Source organism: Peromyscus maniculatus, chromosome 14, assembly GCF_049852395.1.
Source record: "Peromyscus maniculatus bairdii isolate BWxNUB_F1_BW_parent chromosome 14, HU_Pman_BW_mat_3.1, whole genome shotgun sequence".
In the NCBI taxonomy this organism is placed as follows: domain Eukaryota; kingdom Metazoa; phylum Chordata; class Mammalia; order Rodentia; family Cricetidae; genus Peromyscus; species Peromyscus maniculatus.
The window spans coordinates 55618849-55638272 of NC_134865.1; the positions used below are offsets into that span (position 1 = coordinate 55618849).

At 45.1% G+C, this 19424-nt stretch overlaps 1 protein-coding gene across 4 annotated transcripts in view; it reads right to left on the reverse strand.

The window, feature by feature from the left end:
* Dpf3 (double PHD fingers 3) overlaps positions 1-19424 on the reverse strand; it is a 292453-nt gene that overhangs the window by 33814 nt on the left and 239215 nt on the right. Inside the window, exon 9 of one of the 4 annotated variants that reach the window (XM_076551005.1) lies at positions 14766-16470. The exons of the other annotated variants lie outside the window; for them this stretch is intronic. Within the exon in view, the coding sequence (XP_076407120.1) occupies positions 16421-16470 (50 nt within the window). The 3' untranslated portion in view covers positions 14766-16420. Of the gene's footprint in view, positions 1-14765; positions 16471-19424 lie in introns of those variants that run through there. 4 annotated transcript variants of the gene reach the window in all.

Genomic DNA, 19424 nt, shown 5'->3' on the forward strand with positions numbered 1-19424 from the left:
GCACCAACCACACTGGCCACTGGCCAGGCACAGGCTGTCTTCCTGAAAGCCAGAGACCCACGTCTTGCACACAAACAGGCGACCTGGGTTTCCTAGTAGCAGCTTCAGACTAGCACTATCCATCCACACCCTGTCCCCAAGATAAGGCCCTTTAGATGACAAAACACTCAGAATCAGCAGAAACCAACTCAAATATCCAACCTAGCATTTGTGGAGCCAATAAGACTGGAGCAGGAAAGGTGAACAACTGGTTTAATATGCGGTTCCCTGTGTGTCATTAAAGAGCGTGGGCTGGCCTTGCAACCTAAGAAAACGATGACTGGATTTAAAGAGACCCAGAATAAGCATTGCTTCTTGCCATTTTCTTTTTTTGTTTCATATTTTTATTTTATGTACATTGGTATTTGCCTGCATGTATGTCTGTGTGAGGGAGTCAGATCTCCTAGAACTGGAGCTACAGACAGGTGTGAGTTGCCATGTGGGTGCTGGGAATTGACCCTGGGTCCTCTGGAAGAGCAGCCAGTGCTCTCAACCACAGAGCCATCTCTCCGGCTCCGCCATTTTCTATTTTAGTTTTTACTCAACTATCTTAGGAGGAATATACCTGAGCCAAAATCAAAAGAGACGGAGTGGGGAGATGGCTCATCGGTTAAAAGCACTGGCTGCTTTTCCAGAGGACCTGGGTTTGACTCCTAACACCCACACTGTGTCTTATAACCACCTCTAACTCCAGCTTCAATGGATCTGATGCCCTCTTCTGACCTTCAGACACCAAGTGCACAGATGGATGTAGGCAAAACAACCATAATATAAAATGAAAACTGTAAAAGCAAAGGGGGGCGCAGCATGATAATCAATGTGGTCCTGACTTACTGAGGGCAGTGAGATGGGTATAATTAACCTTCAGTCTCGCCAGGGCCTGTACTCCACTGTTCTATTGGCTCTCACCACATACTATCCCTTGCCTCGCTGCGGTTACACGGCCATCTTACATTCTGTGTCCATCCCCAAAAGCACCCCCTTGCATATATCTGCTTACCGTCCTCTCTTACCCTCACCACAGCTAAAGCCAGCATCCCACCTACTCTGCACTTGTACCAAGCCGTTCAGCAAGCTGCGGCTGCCCAGTCTCCACTCACATAGTGACTGCATCTCAGCTACACCCCTTGTTTCCCTGATCGAATGACTCTCTTGTGTCTCTCCATTTTCTCATGCCCATTCCCTTGGAAACTATATAGGCCATCAGACTCTCTGCTCGTTTCTGTGCCACACCTACCCAGCTCCCTACACCTGTGCTCTTCTATTGCCTCCCTCCCATGGTCAGGAACGCTACCCAAAGCCCCCACCAGCAGTGGATCCCAACTTCTCACCCTAGAACTTTCTTCCAACTGTGATTCCCTCTGTCATCTCTCTCTCCTACCAACGTACATAGAATAGCGGTTCTCAACCTGTAGGTTGTGACCCCTTTGGGACTTAAACGACCCTTTCACGGGGGTCACATATCAGAAAACCTGCACGTCAGATATTTACATTACGATTCATAACAGTAGTAAAATTACAGTTGTGAAGTAGTAATGAAAATAATGTTATGGTTGGGGGTCAGCACAACGTGAGGCACGGCATTGCAGCATCACACAGCGTTAGGAAGGATGAGAACCACTGTTCTAGAATAACAAAAGTAGAGAGGGAACGTGGGAAGAGCAAGGAGACAAGGTAGAGCTGGAAAGGAAAAGAGATGTTGGCACATGCATATTCAGCAAACACAGAACTCTTAGCATTTTCTTCTGATTTTTTTTTCCTTTTGAGACAGAGTCTCATGTAGCCCAGGCTGGGCTCACTATATGTAGCTGAGGATGATTTTGAACTTCCAATCCTCCTGAGTGTTGGGATTGCAAGTGTACACACCACATCTAGTTTTTGCAATTCTAGAGATTAAACTCAGGGCTTCATGCATGTCAGGCAAATGACCTGCCAACTGAGCTACACTGCCAACCCTGCTTCTTTTCATTATCAGTATTATTTAGTTTGTTAAGACTGGGTCTTATTAATCAAATTCTTTAAAAGATACGGAAACTCAATTCTCTAACACATCCCTGGAGGGGAATTAGCATTATTAATGCTAATTTAATGAGAGGCTCCCTATGTGCTAAGCACTTTCAACACACATCCTCATTTCATCTTTAAACAATCTGTGACTAAGGCTTATTGATGAAGAAACTGAAGGCCAGCGCAGTTAAAAAAAAAAAAAAAACTTAAGATGACCTAAGTAGGGTCTAGTGGAGGCTAGTGAAAGACATCTTATTCCAACATCCATGTGGGGAGTCTTCAGAGCCCTCAGCATCCATGTGGGGATTCATCAGAGCCCTCAGCATCCATTTGAAGAGTCATCACAGCCCTCAGCAAGAGGCAATTGCAATGGTCCCCTCCTCTGACAAGAGATGATCAGCCGCTCTCAGAGGACATGAGCTTCTGACCATTTCTGTAGCCTCCTGAGCCAGAGGGATACTAAAATCCTGGTTCCCCACCACACTCCACTGTCCCTGTCCATGCTCCAGGCTGCCCTTGAGAGAAATGTGAGGCTATAGAATACAGTGGGGGATGAGGAAGAACTGCTCCTGGCTTGTCTCACCGCGAATCTAGCTCACAGATTAAAGGCCCTCCCATACTTACCCAGGCAGAACCAGGTCAAGGATATGGCCAAGTTCCACCCACATGGAATTAAAGGTGAGCAACTGCATCCAGAAACATGGGCCTGCCCAGCCCCCAGGAAGCTCCCAGGAGATTCTGAGATCTGACAGTGGCTCTCCTGTGTCCCCATTTTCTCCTGGGTCAGTTCAGCACTAGGACCTCTTGTCTGCACTCAGGAGTCAAGGATAGGGCAGCCTTTGCCGCCAATGAAGCCTTATCTGGAATGGGTCCAGTCTGCAGATGATGAGGCTTGACTTTGTTAAAGCCTGTGGTGGGCAAGACCGGTATGTTCCTGCAGGTGTGTGCCCCACCCCCTCCCACCCCCCATTTCTCCCCTCTGCACACAGAGACCTTGATTCTAGCTACCCTGGCTTACCACCTGCCTCCTCTGGGCAAGACAGAGATAGAGCTGAGAGTGATCAGGTCAGAGGGAGTTAGAAATGTTAGAAGGGAGGACAGAGAAGCCTTCTGCCTGGAAGACATGAGTAGTGTTGGCAGGAGAGGGATATAGAATGTCATCATCTCTCCAAGACCCCTACCCGTGCCAGAGATGTCCAGCAGTGAAGATCCTCTCAGGATCTTAAAAATAAAACTTCCTCTGCTTAAAATTCGAACAAGATTTGCCACAGGAGCACCCAATCACAACGCCTGTCTAACCAACACACACTGCCAAGAGCAAAGGAGAACTCTGAAGATCACTGAGTCCAATCCCTTCTTTAGACAAAGGAGGAAAGCGGGGCCCCCAGAGGTTAAGCAGCTCGCCCATGGTCACAGGGCGTGGCGAAAGCAAGGTTGGAGCTTTAACCAGATCTCTAAGGCTACACAATGTGATCCTGGGCCCAAGAGAGGGTGGCTGAGGGTGGGGTGAGCAGGGATCTGGAATTTTGGCATCCTGCTTCAAGGGCTGCCCCTTCTGCCTGCCACCACAACAAATAAGAGCCCTTGGGATCTTAGCCAAATGACTGTCTCCTCCCTGGCTCTGCCTTCCAGAAGGATGAATACACAGAGAAGAGCCAGGGCCAACTCGGTCCTGGGTACTGTGGACTCGGCAGCCATTTCTGTTTCCCTCTCTGCCTCCTAAGAGGAAGAGCTCTCCAGAAGGAATAGACCAAAAGTACTTTACTCTTCTTTTGGGCACCAGAAGCGTGGTAGGAAGATGAGGGTATTAAAGATCATGATTTTTTAATGTCATTTTCTTACCAAAATGGCACCTCTTGAAATCAGCTGACTAATGCCACGTTGGATCCATTAATTACAAGGACGGAGGCCGAACTGCATTGAAGTAGCTAGCCAAGTGCTGGCTATGACCCAGAATGAGGTAATGAGAGACAACAAAATTGGGGATAGACAAAGCATCCTGCCTGGGAGTGAGAGGCTTATGGGCCTGCAGAACTGCCCAGCTCGGGGAGCCCGGTCAGGGCAGCTGGCTCTTTGCAACTAAGCAATTTGATCTTTACTAAGTAACCAAGGTTCACTTAAATACTGGCTTAAGCCCCAGGGCTCACCAGCCAATTGTTGTTCGAATTTCTAAAGGTCTTCTAATAAAAAACCTGGAGCCTGATATTGGGGTGAAAGCTGAAAGATCAAAGACGCAGAACAAGCCACAGCCACCACCTCTTACCTCACCGACTCCTCAGCCTGAAAGAAGTCCTGTCTCCTCCCACCTTATATACCTTTCTCTGCCCAGCCATCACTTCCTGGAATTAAAGACGTGCGTGCTTCCCAAGTACTGGGATTAAAGGTGTATGCCACCACTGCCTGGCTCTGTTTCTCTCCTAGACTGAGTCAATCTCATGTAGTCCAGGGTGGATTTGAACTCACAAAGATCCAGACGGATCTCTGTCTCTTGTGTGCCACCACTGTCTGACCTCTATGCTAAATCTAGTGGCTTCTTCTGTCCTCTGGTCTTCAGGCACATTTTATTAGGGTACATAACATATCACCACAGCCAATGGTCAACAGGATGGATGAGTCTCCCAGAGGCCAGCAGGAGTCCTGTTACTACAGGAAGAATAATAGTCCTGAAGAAAGAAGGAAGAAAAAAACTAGAGAATCAACAGATGCTCAGAGGCCTGGACTCAGGATGAGAAGATCCATGAAGATACCAGTCTCTGAACAGTAGCAAAAAGACCAGAAGAAATACAATATTTGAACACTTGCCTAATCTTGGGCAAGTTACTTTTCCCAGTCTCAGTTCCCTTGCTTCCCAAGTAAACTTGGACCACCTCTTACCTCAGAGGACCTTTAAAGAAGGCAGTGAGCGTAGAGATTGGGGTGACGTGTGTGGTTGGCACACAGTGAGCCTGGCTCCTTTCTCTACTTTAGATGACAGGGCAGACACCACCAGAGACAAGCCTAGGGGAAAGGCATTTCCCAGTGAGCCCTACAGGTGGGTGAAGTACAATCTAAAAAGGCTTTCAAGAGACACAGAGAGAATAGCTGTCCTGGAGCTCATAGGTAGTGGTAGACTCACTCATTGGCCACCCCTCTTTAACGTTCCTCTTCCTGTTTGGTGAGCCTTGGGTTATTTTTCCCCTAAATTAGGCATGCAGTGGGAAAAAGCTATGATTATCAGAGCAGATAGAGCAGAAGGGCCAGGGGACAGGGAGAGCAGCAGTCTGCAGTGTCTCCTGGAATTCAAGAGGAAAGGGGAAGGGCTCTTGTTCCCTCTGTCAATCAATAAGCAGAGACTTTCGTCTTTAAAGTCAACCTCTGAACCTCAGCAGAGTGCAGTCACTCCTTAGGCTTCTTGCAATATACGCAGTGCAGCCATCAGAGGTAGGCAGGAGCTGATGTGGTTTTGGCAGTGTGCACTGACATTTCAAGGCAGTGAGTGGGTAATGCAGCTGAGTGCATGGAACAGACGCAAAACATTGCCCACCATGATGAGTGCACAATTAGCAGTGGTCCCTGGAATGCAGGCTGTAACACATCAACATGAACATCACAATCTGAAGGCAGGTGAAGGAAAGAGGAGATATGCAAGGGTTTACTGAGGTCTATACTAAGTCCACATACTACAAAAATGAGCCTGTCAGCTCTCACGGAGCTGGAGTTATACGTGGTTGTGAGATACCCCACATGGGTGCTGGGAACCAAACTCAGATCCTTTGCAAGGGCAGAAAAGCAAGACAAAAGAGGGTCCAATCTGGAGACTGGTATCCAGCTATTCTTCCTTTCCTTAGGAGGGGGGGGAAGGTGGCTGTTATTATCCTGTAGTTTTATGCCATGTTCTTTCAGTCTAGCACGCTGCTCTTTTTATCCATACATAAGCCAAGACAATTGTCACTGAACATTCTAGACAAGTAACATGTCAAGGTGTGTGCACTAATGCAAACAACAGAGAAGGCACTTGGGGTCTGGACCAGCCCAACATGTGGGCAAGGCTTTGGCCAGGTTCCTTAGTCTTCCTAAGTGCCCATCTATTTACTCATCTGGTAAGCAGGACGAGGCTTCTAGGAAGAGCACATTGAGAGTAAAGTGGTGACAATTCAGCTTGGCAGAAAGTGCCAGCCCCTTTCGGCCACTGTGGAGAAGCGGCCCACATTCTTTGCCCTCACAACCCACACTCTCCCACATGGCTGCACCTCTTTCAGCTTCAAGGCCTGGTAGGGAAAGGCATCAGCGGAGTGAAGTAAGGAGAGAAGGGACGAGGTGTTCAAACTGAAAGACTCATCGTTGGGGCAGTTAAGAGTTCATGCTACTCTTGCAAAAGTTCCTGGGTTTGTTCCCAGCACCCCTGTGGGGTGTCTCACAACCACCTGTAAGTCCAGCTCCGTGGGGTCTCACAGGCTCTTCTGGCCTCAGGTGCACATACACAGACACACATAAATAAAATGAAATGAATCTGAAAAGGAAGACTTAGGGGCTACAAGTCCAACTTCTCATTTCCTCTAAGAGGCAAATCAACTGAGGTATCTAAACAATGAAGCCTCAAGCTGCTTCAACACCCAACAATGGGCACAGCCAGCATCCCCAGCCTGGCTCCTTCTCTTCACCCTCAGTGACCTTTCAACCTAAAGGATCAAGTACATTTGGTTCCAATTTGACCAGAACAATCGTAGATTTAGATCTCAAGTTGAAATAGGCTCTCTGGGACCAAACGGCCAAGGGACCACTCAGGATAAACCATGCTCCTCCCCCATGCATTTCAAACCAGCACGGGGTAAAAGAACAATCCGTGGTAGGAAATGCCCATGGAATCATCCACCTCCGATTTAACACTCGGAAAGACGCATATTTCACCGCTTAGACATCACACAGAAGATAGAGACACTGAGATTCTGTTTCGTGTTATCTAGAAGGAATATGATCACTTTTTTGTCTCTGAGAATCAGGAACCTGCCATATTTCATGAGAAGACAGAGGCTGCAGGGTGGGAAGACTAGATGCACCCAAATTTCCTGACACTCACAGCTCGGCTGCACCCACACAGTCATGCTAAGCATCACATATATCCTGCTTACGAGCTCATGGGGGTCCCCTATTTCCAGCTCTTCCTAACTCTTTTATTGTAGATCAAACTGCCCCTTGACGTCAACGCTGGTAGCAAGCCCACATCCTGCTTTCTCTCCCAGTCAGGTCCCTCTCTGCTCTGGCTCCAAAACCCCCATGCCTGCTCACACGTCTGAGCTTCTCTGCCCAGCCACCCCATGCCCGTTCAGACCGCTGAGCTTCTGCCTAGCTACTTCCTGCAGATGTTTTCAGTGGCCTGCCTTCTCTTTGTCCACACCAACTCCATCCATCCCTCTCTGAAGTCTTGCCCCCACATCAGCCAGCACCCGTTAGCTCTCCTTGATGAGCCTGCCTAACATCTGCAGTTTGCAGCAACATGGCGCTTAATTATGCATGGTCTTGTCTTGAATAATATGTTAACCACCTGTCTCTCCTCCACAAAAACAAAAGATGTCTGACACACTGGAGAACATAAAAGCCATAAAAGACAAAAAAAGGTCCTGTGCTTGCTTTAGCAGCATGTATTCTAAAAAAAAGAGAGGGGGGGGGAAAACCTTGATTAGAAAACTCAGGTGTCACCAGCTATCACCCCTTGAGTCTCAGATTCTATCTCTATAGAATGGAATTAGTAACCTAAACCCCAAGCTACTATATGACTTTAACTAGCAACCAGTTATCAAAATCCTAAGCACAGCCACTCACATGAGCACACAGAAAGCACCCCCCTTTGCCTCTCTTAATGTCCTTCAGAACCCCATACAGTATTGCAACACAGAAGGCATTCAGTCAATTATTGATCAATTGATTTGTACCATAACCGATAACATGAGGATTATTACAGAAAGTAACAATGGTCTGAACATATTGATTTATTTTTCCATTGTGGACATGAGGTTGATATTTATGAAGGTAAAGCAGTCTATTTTACCCAAAGAAGTGTTCAAGATTATAAACTGCCTGTGTCTCCAAATCCATACCTCAGCCAAGCAGACACCACAAACACGAACAGCACAGTGGTTCCTCCCTTGCTCTCTCATACCAGCTCTCAGCAGACCCAGACTTGTTAGAGACACAGTTCCCAGAAAGCTCGCTTCACAGAAAGAACACAGCACAGCCGTCAATTCTTTAAAACAAACAGAGAAAAAAATGTACGCAGGATTTCTTTCCCAAATGACTTAGGTCTCTAGTTGGAGTGCTGACCACTTTTATCCCCAAGCAGAGTTTTGTTTATAAAACATTGTTTTCTACTGGGGCCTTTCTGCCTGACCAGGTTGGGGAGAAGTTAGGTGGCCATTGTGAATGTCAGTAAGATCACTCTATCCGAGCTGAATGGAAGTGACGTTCTATCACGACCACATGATTCATTCACAAGGATGATGTTGGAGGTTGGGAAGTCCAAGAAGCTGAGAACTGGTACCCCATTCAAGATGGGGCTCTCTGCAGCACCATCCACCTGGTGGCCTCTTGGCCTGACTTGCTCTTCTTTTTCACAACCCTGGCATTTCTCTGCAGGAAATTGTCTCTTCCCACAGTATTCACATTCCAGCTGGTGCCTTGCACCATCCAATCTGGACAGTGCAAACAGGGCATGCTCAGAAGTAGAATTTCTTTGACTGTAATCTACATTCTTGGAACCAATCTTGCCCGTGTTTCTCCATTTGCTGGTGGTGAGTTAGACACTGATTTAACGTTAACTCTCCCAGCTGTCGCAATGCATTGTGGGGTTAGATCTCAGTAGCTCATCTCTCCCATGCCCCTAACTCTACATAGGGAAAGATCTTGGCTCCTGGTGAGTCCCCCTTAACTTCCAGAGACTAACGTTAGTTCTTGGTGATCAAGAGTTTGCCCATTTGTTCTCAATGTGCCCCGAGGCACTTCTTCTGTCTTCACAGGAAACCACAAGCTTTGGTCAGTGTCTTTCTCTCAACAATACACTCAATGATACACATAGTGAGACCACTAATGCTCATTTCCAAGTTAGACAACAGCCAATGCTAAACTCTTCCTTAAAGGGCTTATTTATTCTTATGGCATACTGTTAATAATATTTCCTGAAATTTTAGATTTTTTTAGTCTTTTATCATTTCATTGAATGTGGTATTATCACTACTAATACCAATACAAATATAGCTAATAATTCTATCTTGGTCCTTAGATTATTGCCAACATAACCTGCTACCATGCACTCAAAGATAACACAGTATCCCTTGGCTAGGGGGCTACTAGAACCGTCTTGATCTATCCCATGTATAACTAACCTTGCCAGATGATGGCTAATAATAATAATACAGTCAAGCCAGGCATGGTGGTGCACTCTTTCTTATACTGCTAGTACTTGAGAGAGGATGTGTAACACCCATCCAGTGAGGTGTGTACACCTGCCCTGAGACTTCAAGTTTCATCTTCAACATTACAAAAAGAGAAAAGTAACATCCCAGCACTTAGAAGGCAGATTCTGGAGGATCGATACACTGAAGCCAGTTTGGACTCTACAGTGAGACCTGTCTCTTATCCCCAGCCCTAAAACGTAAGATAAAATAATAGTAACAGCAACATGGTTAACATAGTTGAATCGACTGGGTCTGTGCTAAGCCACAGACAGCCACTGTCAATCACTCTCAGAAAGTATTTCCTATTCTAGTGTAGGGAAGAGTACACTGTAACCAGGAGACATCGGCTCCTCACACCACGTCTGTGTACAATAGAAACCACGGGATTTACTGACTTTAAATGACCTCCTCCCTCAGAGCGTACCCCGAAAACTGACTTCCGAGTGATTCGGACACAGAGTGAAGCTGGAAACAAGGGCAGACATGAAAACACACCAGTTCCAACCACTTCTCCCTTTCAGGAAACCTAGCAATAAACCTCACTAAAATGTTCCCTGGGATCTGAAAGGCTATCTGGTCCTCTTGAGACATTTAATTGAGCAGCTTCTAGCCATGTCCCCCCTTAAAAAAAATCTCTTCAATAATCTTTGGCCTGACAGCTGCCTCCCAGCATCCCTGGCCTCACAGTCTTCTTCTTCAGGAGCATCCTATGTTCAGCTAGTAAGACAATTTCCATTCAGTAGTAAGTCTCAGCTTAATAAGCTTCTCCACTAACAAATATGGGGAGATCTTTTCTTTTTTTTTTTTTTTTTTTTTTTTTTTAAAGATTTATTTATTTATTATGTATACAGAAGAGAGCGCCAGATCTTGTTACAGATGGCTGTGAGCCACAATGTGGGTGCTGGGAATTGAACTCAGGACCTCTGGAAGAGCAGCCAGATCTTGTTACAGATGGTTGTGAGCCACCATGTGGGTGCTGGGAATTGAACTCAGGACCTCTGGAAGAGCAGTCGGTGCTCCTAACCTCTGAGCCATCTCTCCAGCCCGAGATCTTTTCTTATGAATTGCCTTGGGAGACAAAATAAAATGTTGTGGGATGCGTTATGATCCTGAATAAAACCACAGGAATCTGAGATCTTGGGAAGAAATACATCTTAGGAATCTCAACATTTCAGATGTAACTGTAACCAAGTAGTCATCAAACCACACCAGCAAGAGGCCGTCTCTTTACCTCCAGCAGCTCTATACCTTCCCCACTGAATGTCCTTTGTCATTTATCTCCTACAGACAAAACTCAAGTATCTGCACTCACATTGATGCGGGAGCTGCTCGCCATTTTTCATTCTTAAAAACAACATCAGCTGCTAAGGATGAAAGGTATTCATCACCATGTCCTCAGGGACTCATTGTCAGGCAGGATTTGGTTATTCTATTCCTAGACACTTTGGTAGACACTGCTCTGTTGTGGTTTAGACTCATCACTGAGAGCTTTAGAAGCACTTGTAATGGGACCTTTTGCCTCTGATAACTTGGGGTAGTCAAGTCTTAAAAGTCTTTATTACTATTGGGGGCATGCCCCTCTACCCCTTCCCCCCCCCCATTACCTGAACTTTCCTCTTAGTCCTAACACTTAAAAGAAGACTCAAATGTTAGGTTAGCATCACTACCCCCAATTAAATGTACAATGTTCTCTGAATCAAGGATCATCAAAACTATGCCCCATGGACCAGCCCATTTTTGCAAAGGCTATTTTGAAATACAGCTACACCCATTCATGTACATCTTGTGTACAACCCCAGATTGTGGGGCAGCTCCAACAGAGCAAAGCCTAAGCTATTTATTATCTAGGCCTTTACAGAACAAACTTGTGAGTGTCCATCATAAACAGGGAAATGAAGGTCTTGTTCAAAATCACCTCTTTTCCAGACAAAATAGACATCAATGATCCAAGTAAGTAGTGTTTGCAAATTCAAGAGTAGATCTAACTCCCTCACTAGCATCTTCTATAATGAGATGCACATAAGATCTAAAAAGTTAGGAAACAAAGAATTAAAATAACAAAGATTCTGAAAGAATCTGTATCTATAGATACAGAGTGGGGGGAGGCAAAGGGGGAGAGAGAGAGATTTTACTCAAAGTTCTGAATTTAAACTTGCTTGTTTGGGGCTAAAACTCAGATTCAGCTCTGGTCACACGGAATGTGACACAGAGTTCTTAAAAAAGAAGGAATCAAAGAAGGAATGTCAAGATGGGTGACTCATTGGCCAGCAAGAATGACGTAACATGAGAACATCTATAAACTGCACAACCTTACCTGGAGTTTAACAGAGAGGCTTTCGTGGACATGCAGAGGAAAGGGGCCAGGTGGTGCAGTATTTTCTGCTGGACACATATCCCGAATCCCTGACATGCTGGATGATGGATGACATAGCCCTGCTCAGAGACCACCAAGTGCCTTTCCTATCACGTGACAACTCTCAGCCAGGATGCACTATCTGCATCCCCGAGTTAACGAGAGGATCTGCTGTTCTCAAGGATTTTGGACAGAGCATTCCAACCTCAACTTCAACCTTATCCAGACCTCTAGGTCCAAAACCATCACAATACATTCAATATACGTCCCATGTAGTCACGGGTGCTTTAGCCCCCACCAAGTTGACCTTCAGTGTTTGTTTTTCATTTACCACCAAACTTTTTAAATGGAAAGATCTCACCAAAATGTTTGTTTTACTTCTCTTGAAAAGCCAGAAGACAGCTGAGGAAAGACTCGGTTGGTAAAGTGCTTGCTGTGTGTCTAAGCTGGACATGGAGACAGGTGTACACCTGCAATCCCAGTGCTGAAGCTGTAGAGACAGGGGGGATCCCTGAGGCTTTCTGGGCAGCCAGTGAGCTCCAAGTTCAGTGAGGGACCTTGTCACAAGACACAAGGTGAAGAAGCTATTGAGGAAGATACCAAAGATTGACCTTTGTGCTTCTCTCTCAGAAAACCTGGGAATCCTGAATATTCCTTCACCCAGCGCCCTTGGAGCTTTGCAGCAGCTGGCGCATGCTGACAGAGCTGCTCTCCAGCACCACACCCTCTCCTTGTCCCTGAGGCTGAGCACTGAGAGCTGTTCCCCTCCTCCCCAGCACTGTTATTCCTCCTCACGCCACATCTGCTTGGCTTACTGAAGATACCCGCTCTGCAGGCATCTGAACGTTCAACTCCCATTCCAAGCCTTTATAGTAAGCAATGTGCTGGGACTTCAACCCAAGCGCTAATCCTTCATCGTGACTGATATAGTTTCAAGTGGAAGAGGAAAGTGATTTCCTCTTCTCCTTCTCCTTCTCAGGCTTGCATATACATCCTCCTCCCCACTCTTGTCAGTGAACATCTATGGACACAAAGCACCTGCATTCTTGGCCAACAACTCATCATCAGATGCTTGAAGTGACACTCACTGCCTTCACAACCTGCCATTGAGGACACCTGAATATCCTGAGTATGTTCCATCCCTAGTCATTTACACTGATACTACAACTCTATGGCAACCTCTCATCACAATAAGCATTGACACACACACACACACACAAGCCTTAGTCATAAAGAAAGACACCCATTAGAAAGAGAATGCCCCTACCCTTCCGAATCAAGGTACCCTTTAGAATGTGAACTAGAAGGGAGATTTCAGTTGTAACCACTTCTCTCTAGAACAGACATTTCACCCCTCAGGTGACCTAGGACTTGGTTCTAATGTCCCAAATCTTCTAGATAGTGGGGGTATATAATAAATGTGTAATACCTGCTTTATACTCCAAGTGTTGATGGACAGATGAATGGATAAACATCATGTACTTTATACATACATTCAACCCCCCAAAAGAGTGAAATATCATCCATGCCCTAGCATAGAGTATCCTTGAAGATATGATGCAAAATGAAACAAGTCAATGGCCAAAGGACAAATATTGCATGAGTCCATTCATTCAAGTATGTGAAGTAGTCAGATTTACGGGATCACGGAACAGAATAATGGCTGCCAGGGCCTGGGACGCGGAGACAGTTGGTGTTTAAGGGGAGTGTTTCAGTTGGAGATGAAATAGTTCTAGAGATGGGGTAGAACTAGTTCCTCAATGACGTGAATGCACTTTTGGCATAAACTATACACTTAGTGGCTAAGGTAGTGAGCTTTATCTCTGTATAGTTTTACCACAGTGTAAAGGGGTCGGGGCAAGAGGCCAGGAAGATGGCTCAGTCAGGTAGTGTTTGGCCGTGCAATCATAAGGACCCAGCACATACATGGAAGTCAGGAGTGACAGCAACACATCTGTAATTCCAGTGATGGTGGAGAGGGGGACAGAAACACCTGGATCCCTGGAGCTCACAATTGTCAAGGTCTGGATTCAGTAAGTGATCACGTCTCAAAAAATAAGGTAGAAATGACAGAGGAAAATATACATCAACATCAACTTCTACACACACACAAATACATACACACACATGTACAAAAACAAAATAAAAAATTTTAAAAGGGAGATGGGGATGTTAAGGTGGGTAATATATTAGAGGTGGTGGGGAACAACCTCCTTTTTAAAAAGTACTTAGAAAACTTGAGAAGTCCAAAATGGAATTGCACGTGACCTTCATTCTAAAAGAAGGTAAAATTAATGACCACAGCACTGCAATGTCACACTGCACTCCACCTGGCCCCAGTGGGGACAGGACCAATGCTCAGAGGGAAACACCTAGATGACCCTTCAGATAGCCTCCATCTTCACCTTTAGGAAACCTCTACCCCAGGGGGTCCACTTATAGCCTACACAGCTGCCATCTTGGGGAACCAACCCCAATAATACCTTTTAGGCTATTAAAAAAAAATGATAACCTCCCATCTTTTTTCCAAGCTTATGCTCAATCTCTCATATCTGTGCAAAACTTCTTAGCAGTGGTATGATAGCAACATTGAACAGGTCGGCTATACTTTTACACGTGATCAGAATTTCAGTAAGTCTGTTTTAACCATGGAAAGGAGAATGGGTGGTGGTGGTGGTGGTGGTGGTGGTGGTGGTGGTGGTGGTGGTGGTGGATGACAATAGCTCTGAGCCAAGAATAGATGGTAGCATCAATACCAGGTATTGCTCATGTGTGATGCCCCTAGGTGGCATTCAAGCCAGTGACAACTGCTGTTTGTCCCACAATGCGCTTCTAAATAAAACAAATCTTGGGCATGCAAGAGAGCTGAGTCTTTGCAGGAGTCCTCACACCACGTTGTAAGACTCACTCCTGCAGGTTGAGGTTGATAAGCAAATCTTACAGATGTTATAAAACCATTGGAAACAGTCTTTTATTTGACAGAAACTTACACAGACTTCACAGAAACCCTACATTATGCAAAACTTTGTCATAATTCTACATGTATCATAATTTGTGAGTGTGGACTGGAGAACAGATCATTACTATGATTAACATTTTTGACAAGGGACATTTTCTATCAGAAAATGATAGAAACACACTCTTGATGACATCTCCCTTCTCTTGAGTGGGAAACCTGAGGTATCTAAGGGAAAGTCTGCCTGCCTATCCTTCCTTTTCAAAGGCAGGTGAGATTTGTTCTCGGGCTGGGGACATTTCAGTAATACTGTGGCTCAAGCACGTTTGCTGACAAGAATGTCCAGCCTTAAATTGCGTATTTGTCATCCATGACTCTGCTCTGGACATGTAAAAGACAAGCTAAGTGGAAGCCAAGAGGTAGAACCCAGTGGCGCAGTCAGTCAGCTGACTTCCTGGGCTGGGTCAAACATACAATGCCGAATTCTATTTCATTGGCTGTAACAGCCATAAAGGACGCACACAGAACACTCTCCTTCCTACTTCTCCCCACAAATGACCGAGTTTCAGGTTCCTATCCTCCAGCCAACTCCCTTGTCTTCAGAGGCACTCTAGGCTCTCAGGCCCCTTGAGTCCACTCAGTAGGGCTTCCCTGGCCAACTCCTTTGAGGAGTTGTCAGGGGACTGAACTAATGTCACTTCATCCTCTGCTTACTTTTGGCTCTTCTGTTTCTCTCCATTGAACTGTTCTGAACAACATCATTTCGGTTTGGATCTGCTAAACTTTGCAGCAATGCATTCAATCAGCGGGTAGAACCCCTTCCTAGAGCAGGCCTCATGAGATGAGATGGACAGGCTGTAGCTTTACATTCAGATCAATGGGGCTCATCTGAGGTGAGGGAGGGTAGAGAGTAGACACCTGCTGGCTTGGGGCTAATTTATTTTAGTCAAAGTCTAATACATAATTTCTTAAGATCAACAACACTTTCCAGTGGACTCTGGACAAACTGACCACTCCTCACTTACCACATCCAACTAGCAGAAATTAATAACAACAGAAAAAACCTAAAGCACATACACGTGGCTTTCTTAAAAGCCTGAGAGAGCAGAGTTGATCTTTATTTCCTTATTAAAAATGTGGGGTATTTTCCCTTAGAGTCAATACGATGCCTTTATTTTACAGTAAGCACTCTTTTGATTTCAGGTCTTCACAAAATTGCTTTTTTCTAAACTTTTGGAGTAGAAGGTACTTTCAACAAAAATACCGTGCAATGTCAGCACCTTTTTTTTCTTTTAAATATTGAAATAAATAAAATAGTTCACTTTTTTTTTTGTCTTTGTCAGTTTATGTTGTTGTTTCTATTGCAAGCAAATTCCACTCCGAGCTGGGTATTTTCTCACAGACATTTCGAGCAAAGGCAATGAAGAATATTAAAAGGAAAAAAATAAAATCTTCTTATTGCACAAACTTGAGCCATTTCAGAAACTTGGCTGAGCTGAGCTGAGAGATGCTGGAAGCTTGCTTTTCCATCCAATCCCTGCAGGTTCTGGCATTAGCTGAAATTCATGCTCAGGAAGGACTGGACGAGAGATGGAGAGGCAGAGGAGAGACTCATCGTCTGGATTCTCTTCACCTTCTTCAGGAATGGCTTGCTTGAGGGATGCACAGTTCCTGGGTCACAGAGTAGACTGCAGAGGAAAAGGCAATGAGAGATAAAAAAACAACAGCATGGGACAAGAAAGAAATTTATTACCTAAATTTACCTAAGAAAGAAAGATGAAAATTAAGGATGAGGATGGGGTGTATGGAATGAGTTGAAAAGTAAAAAAGAAAGAAAATCACTAATTAATGATGGAGCTAAGGAAGCCACAGCTTTGGGCAATGAAAACCAGGCTTGGCTCTCTGGTGCCTCAAACATCAGCAATGTGAAATCAGCCGGCTTCAGGGCAGGGTAACCACGGAATGGCCCAGGAGACAGAATACAGAAGATAAAACTGGATGTGCACCAAGAAAAAAACAAAGATCTCTACCTGGAAACCAAACAAACCAAATATTTTCAAACTTAAAACAATCCAGAAAAGACCCTTATGAAATCATACCTTCCGATCACCTATGTGGAAATGAGTCCTTCTGAGGTATAAAAACAGCCACTGAAAAACCCAGCCACTGTCCCATCTGGCCCATGACCAAAAGAACATGACTTTATACACACACATACTTCTTCACCTCTAACCCTGACTAAATGATAAAGGGTGTCAGAATTATTCAAAGAGAAACCAAGCCACAGGATGCACTCCAGTCCTCTACTGGTCCAGTGTTGCCAGGTGTCAGCTTTGGATACTGGTGGTACTTCTAAACAGGGGGGAGAGATGCTAACCAGGTATAGGTTTTGCTTCTGGAGGAAATGAAGCCCACAAAGTTATTTTTGGCCTTTAGCATGAGGCAGTCTATGTGAGGAACAGGCAACGACAGGCAAGTGTGCTCACATTTCCCCTTAGAAATGTCCGTGAGAACAGAGATGGAACCCCACTAGAGACAGCCCATGCAGCTCTGAGCTCTGTGTGGAGGGAATAAGGGACTTCATTGTACAAAGACCAAAGCAGAAAGTTTAAATCCAAACAAACATCTCCACCTCGTCCAAGCTCAAACTCCTCTTCCTGCCATGCTGCTCCTTCTGGTCAACCCAAGACATCATCCCCTGGCCAAGTACCCAGGCCATGAGGAAACACATTTCCAGAACTAACTCCATCCATCTACTTTTGTTTTCAAAGGAAGCCTGAGGAACTCCACATTGCCAGGCCCACCAAACCTTCCATCTACATCTGCTCCTGTTCCTCTCCATCTACATGATTCTACTCCACGGCCACACACCTCTGAGCTGCTGATTTGGTGTCCCCTCACTAGCTCCTCTCTTCTTTCCTGTTTCTCACCTGACTCCAGCTCTTTCACTGGAAATAGAAGCCATGGTGACCTTTCTTTTGACTTTCCTCAGATTGCCTGCTCGCCGAATATTGGTCATGATTGTATCCTCTGCAAGAGTATTTTTGTCCCTCCCACAATGCTGACTCCTGTGGTCAGATGGCTCCTGTCACTTTGTCAGAGTTTATAACTGTAATCAGGCCCTTTGAGTTTCTACCATTCATCTATCCACCACCAACACACACACACACACACACACACACACACACACACACACACACACACACACGCGCGCTTCTTTTGTTCCGTTTAACCCACCTAGAAAAAAGCTAGTTAGTTTTTGAGTTTACAATCTTGACGTACATTTTTCTCCCATTTATTCTGGCTGAGTCAACTACAGGCCACAGAAAATGCTTCACTATTCTTGGTCCCCTACTCTTAACCCCTCTAAAGAAGCTTAGCTTTCCATCATCCCCCACGTGGATGGCTCTCCACCACCTTCATCTTTCACATCCTCATTTTCTCTCCCATATCCCTCTTCACTGCTTCACTACCCCTTGACTCTCATCTTCCCTCTTTGTCTTGACCAATGGGTGTTGCTTCCAGTGACAGCTTCTCCACTGTTGCATCAGAAATATTAGTTAAGCAGTCAATGTGTATAGAACAAGATTTTAGAATATTTCCACTAATTAGCTCAGGAGCATTGTTGAGTTCTCACTTAATTTTGTAAGTAATTATGTGGTGGTGGTATTGGGTATTATCCAACAGGCATGAATGTTGTCACCCTTGCCCTCAGGAACACATCTTTGGAAGGGAAAAACTACTGGTAAGAAGAGCATCTTATAGCACAACACTTAAATTCTTTCACATTATTTTGGCCATTTTTCATGGAATCAAGTGATTTCCAGCTTTGCTTTTGATTCAGCTCTACCTCCATTCTCTCTGACAGCAAACCTGCAGCAAGAACAGCAGTCCATCTGGAGCGTGTTCATTTGGAAGGCTCCCTCTCAGAAAATCTCCCTGACTACTGTGAGCCACAGCAAAAGACATCACATGCCACCACCACCCCCGCCCCGGATGACAGCCCTTACATATTGAGCATTTGTGAATATCTGCTCTTAATCTCCCCAACTAGATTGCAAGTAACTCCATTGGCCAACAAATCCACTAGTCCTGTGCTTAACTTCATTTTGAGTAGTCAAATGTGTGCTACATTACATGCTCCTCAGTTCCTAGACTCCAAAAGAAGAAGGGCAGAGCTGAGGAAAGGCTTTATCAGCCAAGATCTAGGAACATACTAGCTGGAAACCTCAGCTGATAGGTCAAATGTCTTCCTCCCCAGCCAAGAGCTAAGCCAATCATGTGCCTCCTTGAAAACAAAGCACTGGGAAGGATGCACCCTCCTTTTACGACATCCTTGCTGAGAATGCATAGCCTTGTTTACATCTTCAGAAAACATCACAGGAACCCAAAGGGGATGGCTATAAAACAATTAGCCAACACTTACAAAAGCATCAAGAAATTGAAAACCCAAGGCAGACACTGGAACTCATTAATCCAGGTTAAAGAACTTTGGAAGGACAGGCCAACTGGATTGGATGTGTGATCCTGGATCAGAAAAATGGCGTTACCAAGACAATAGGCAGAATTTGAATTAGGTCTGAAGCTTGTAGTGTTGTGCCAAAAAAAAAAAAAAAAAAAAAAAAAAAAAAAAAAAAAAAAA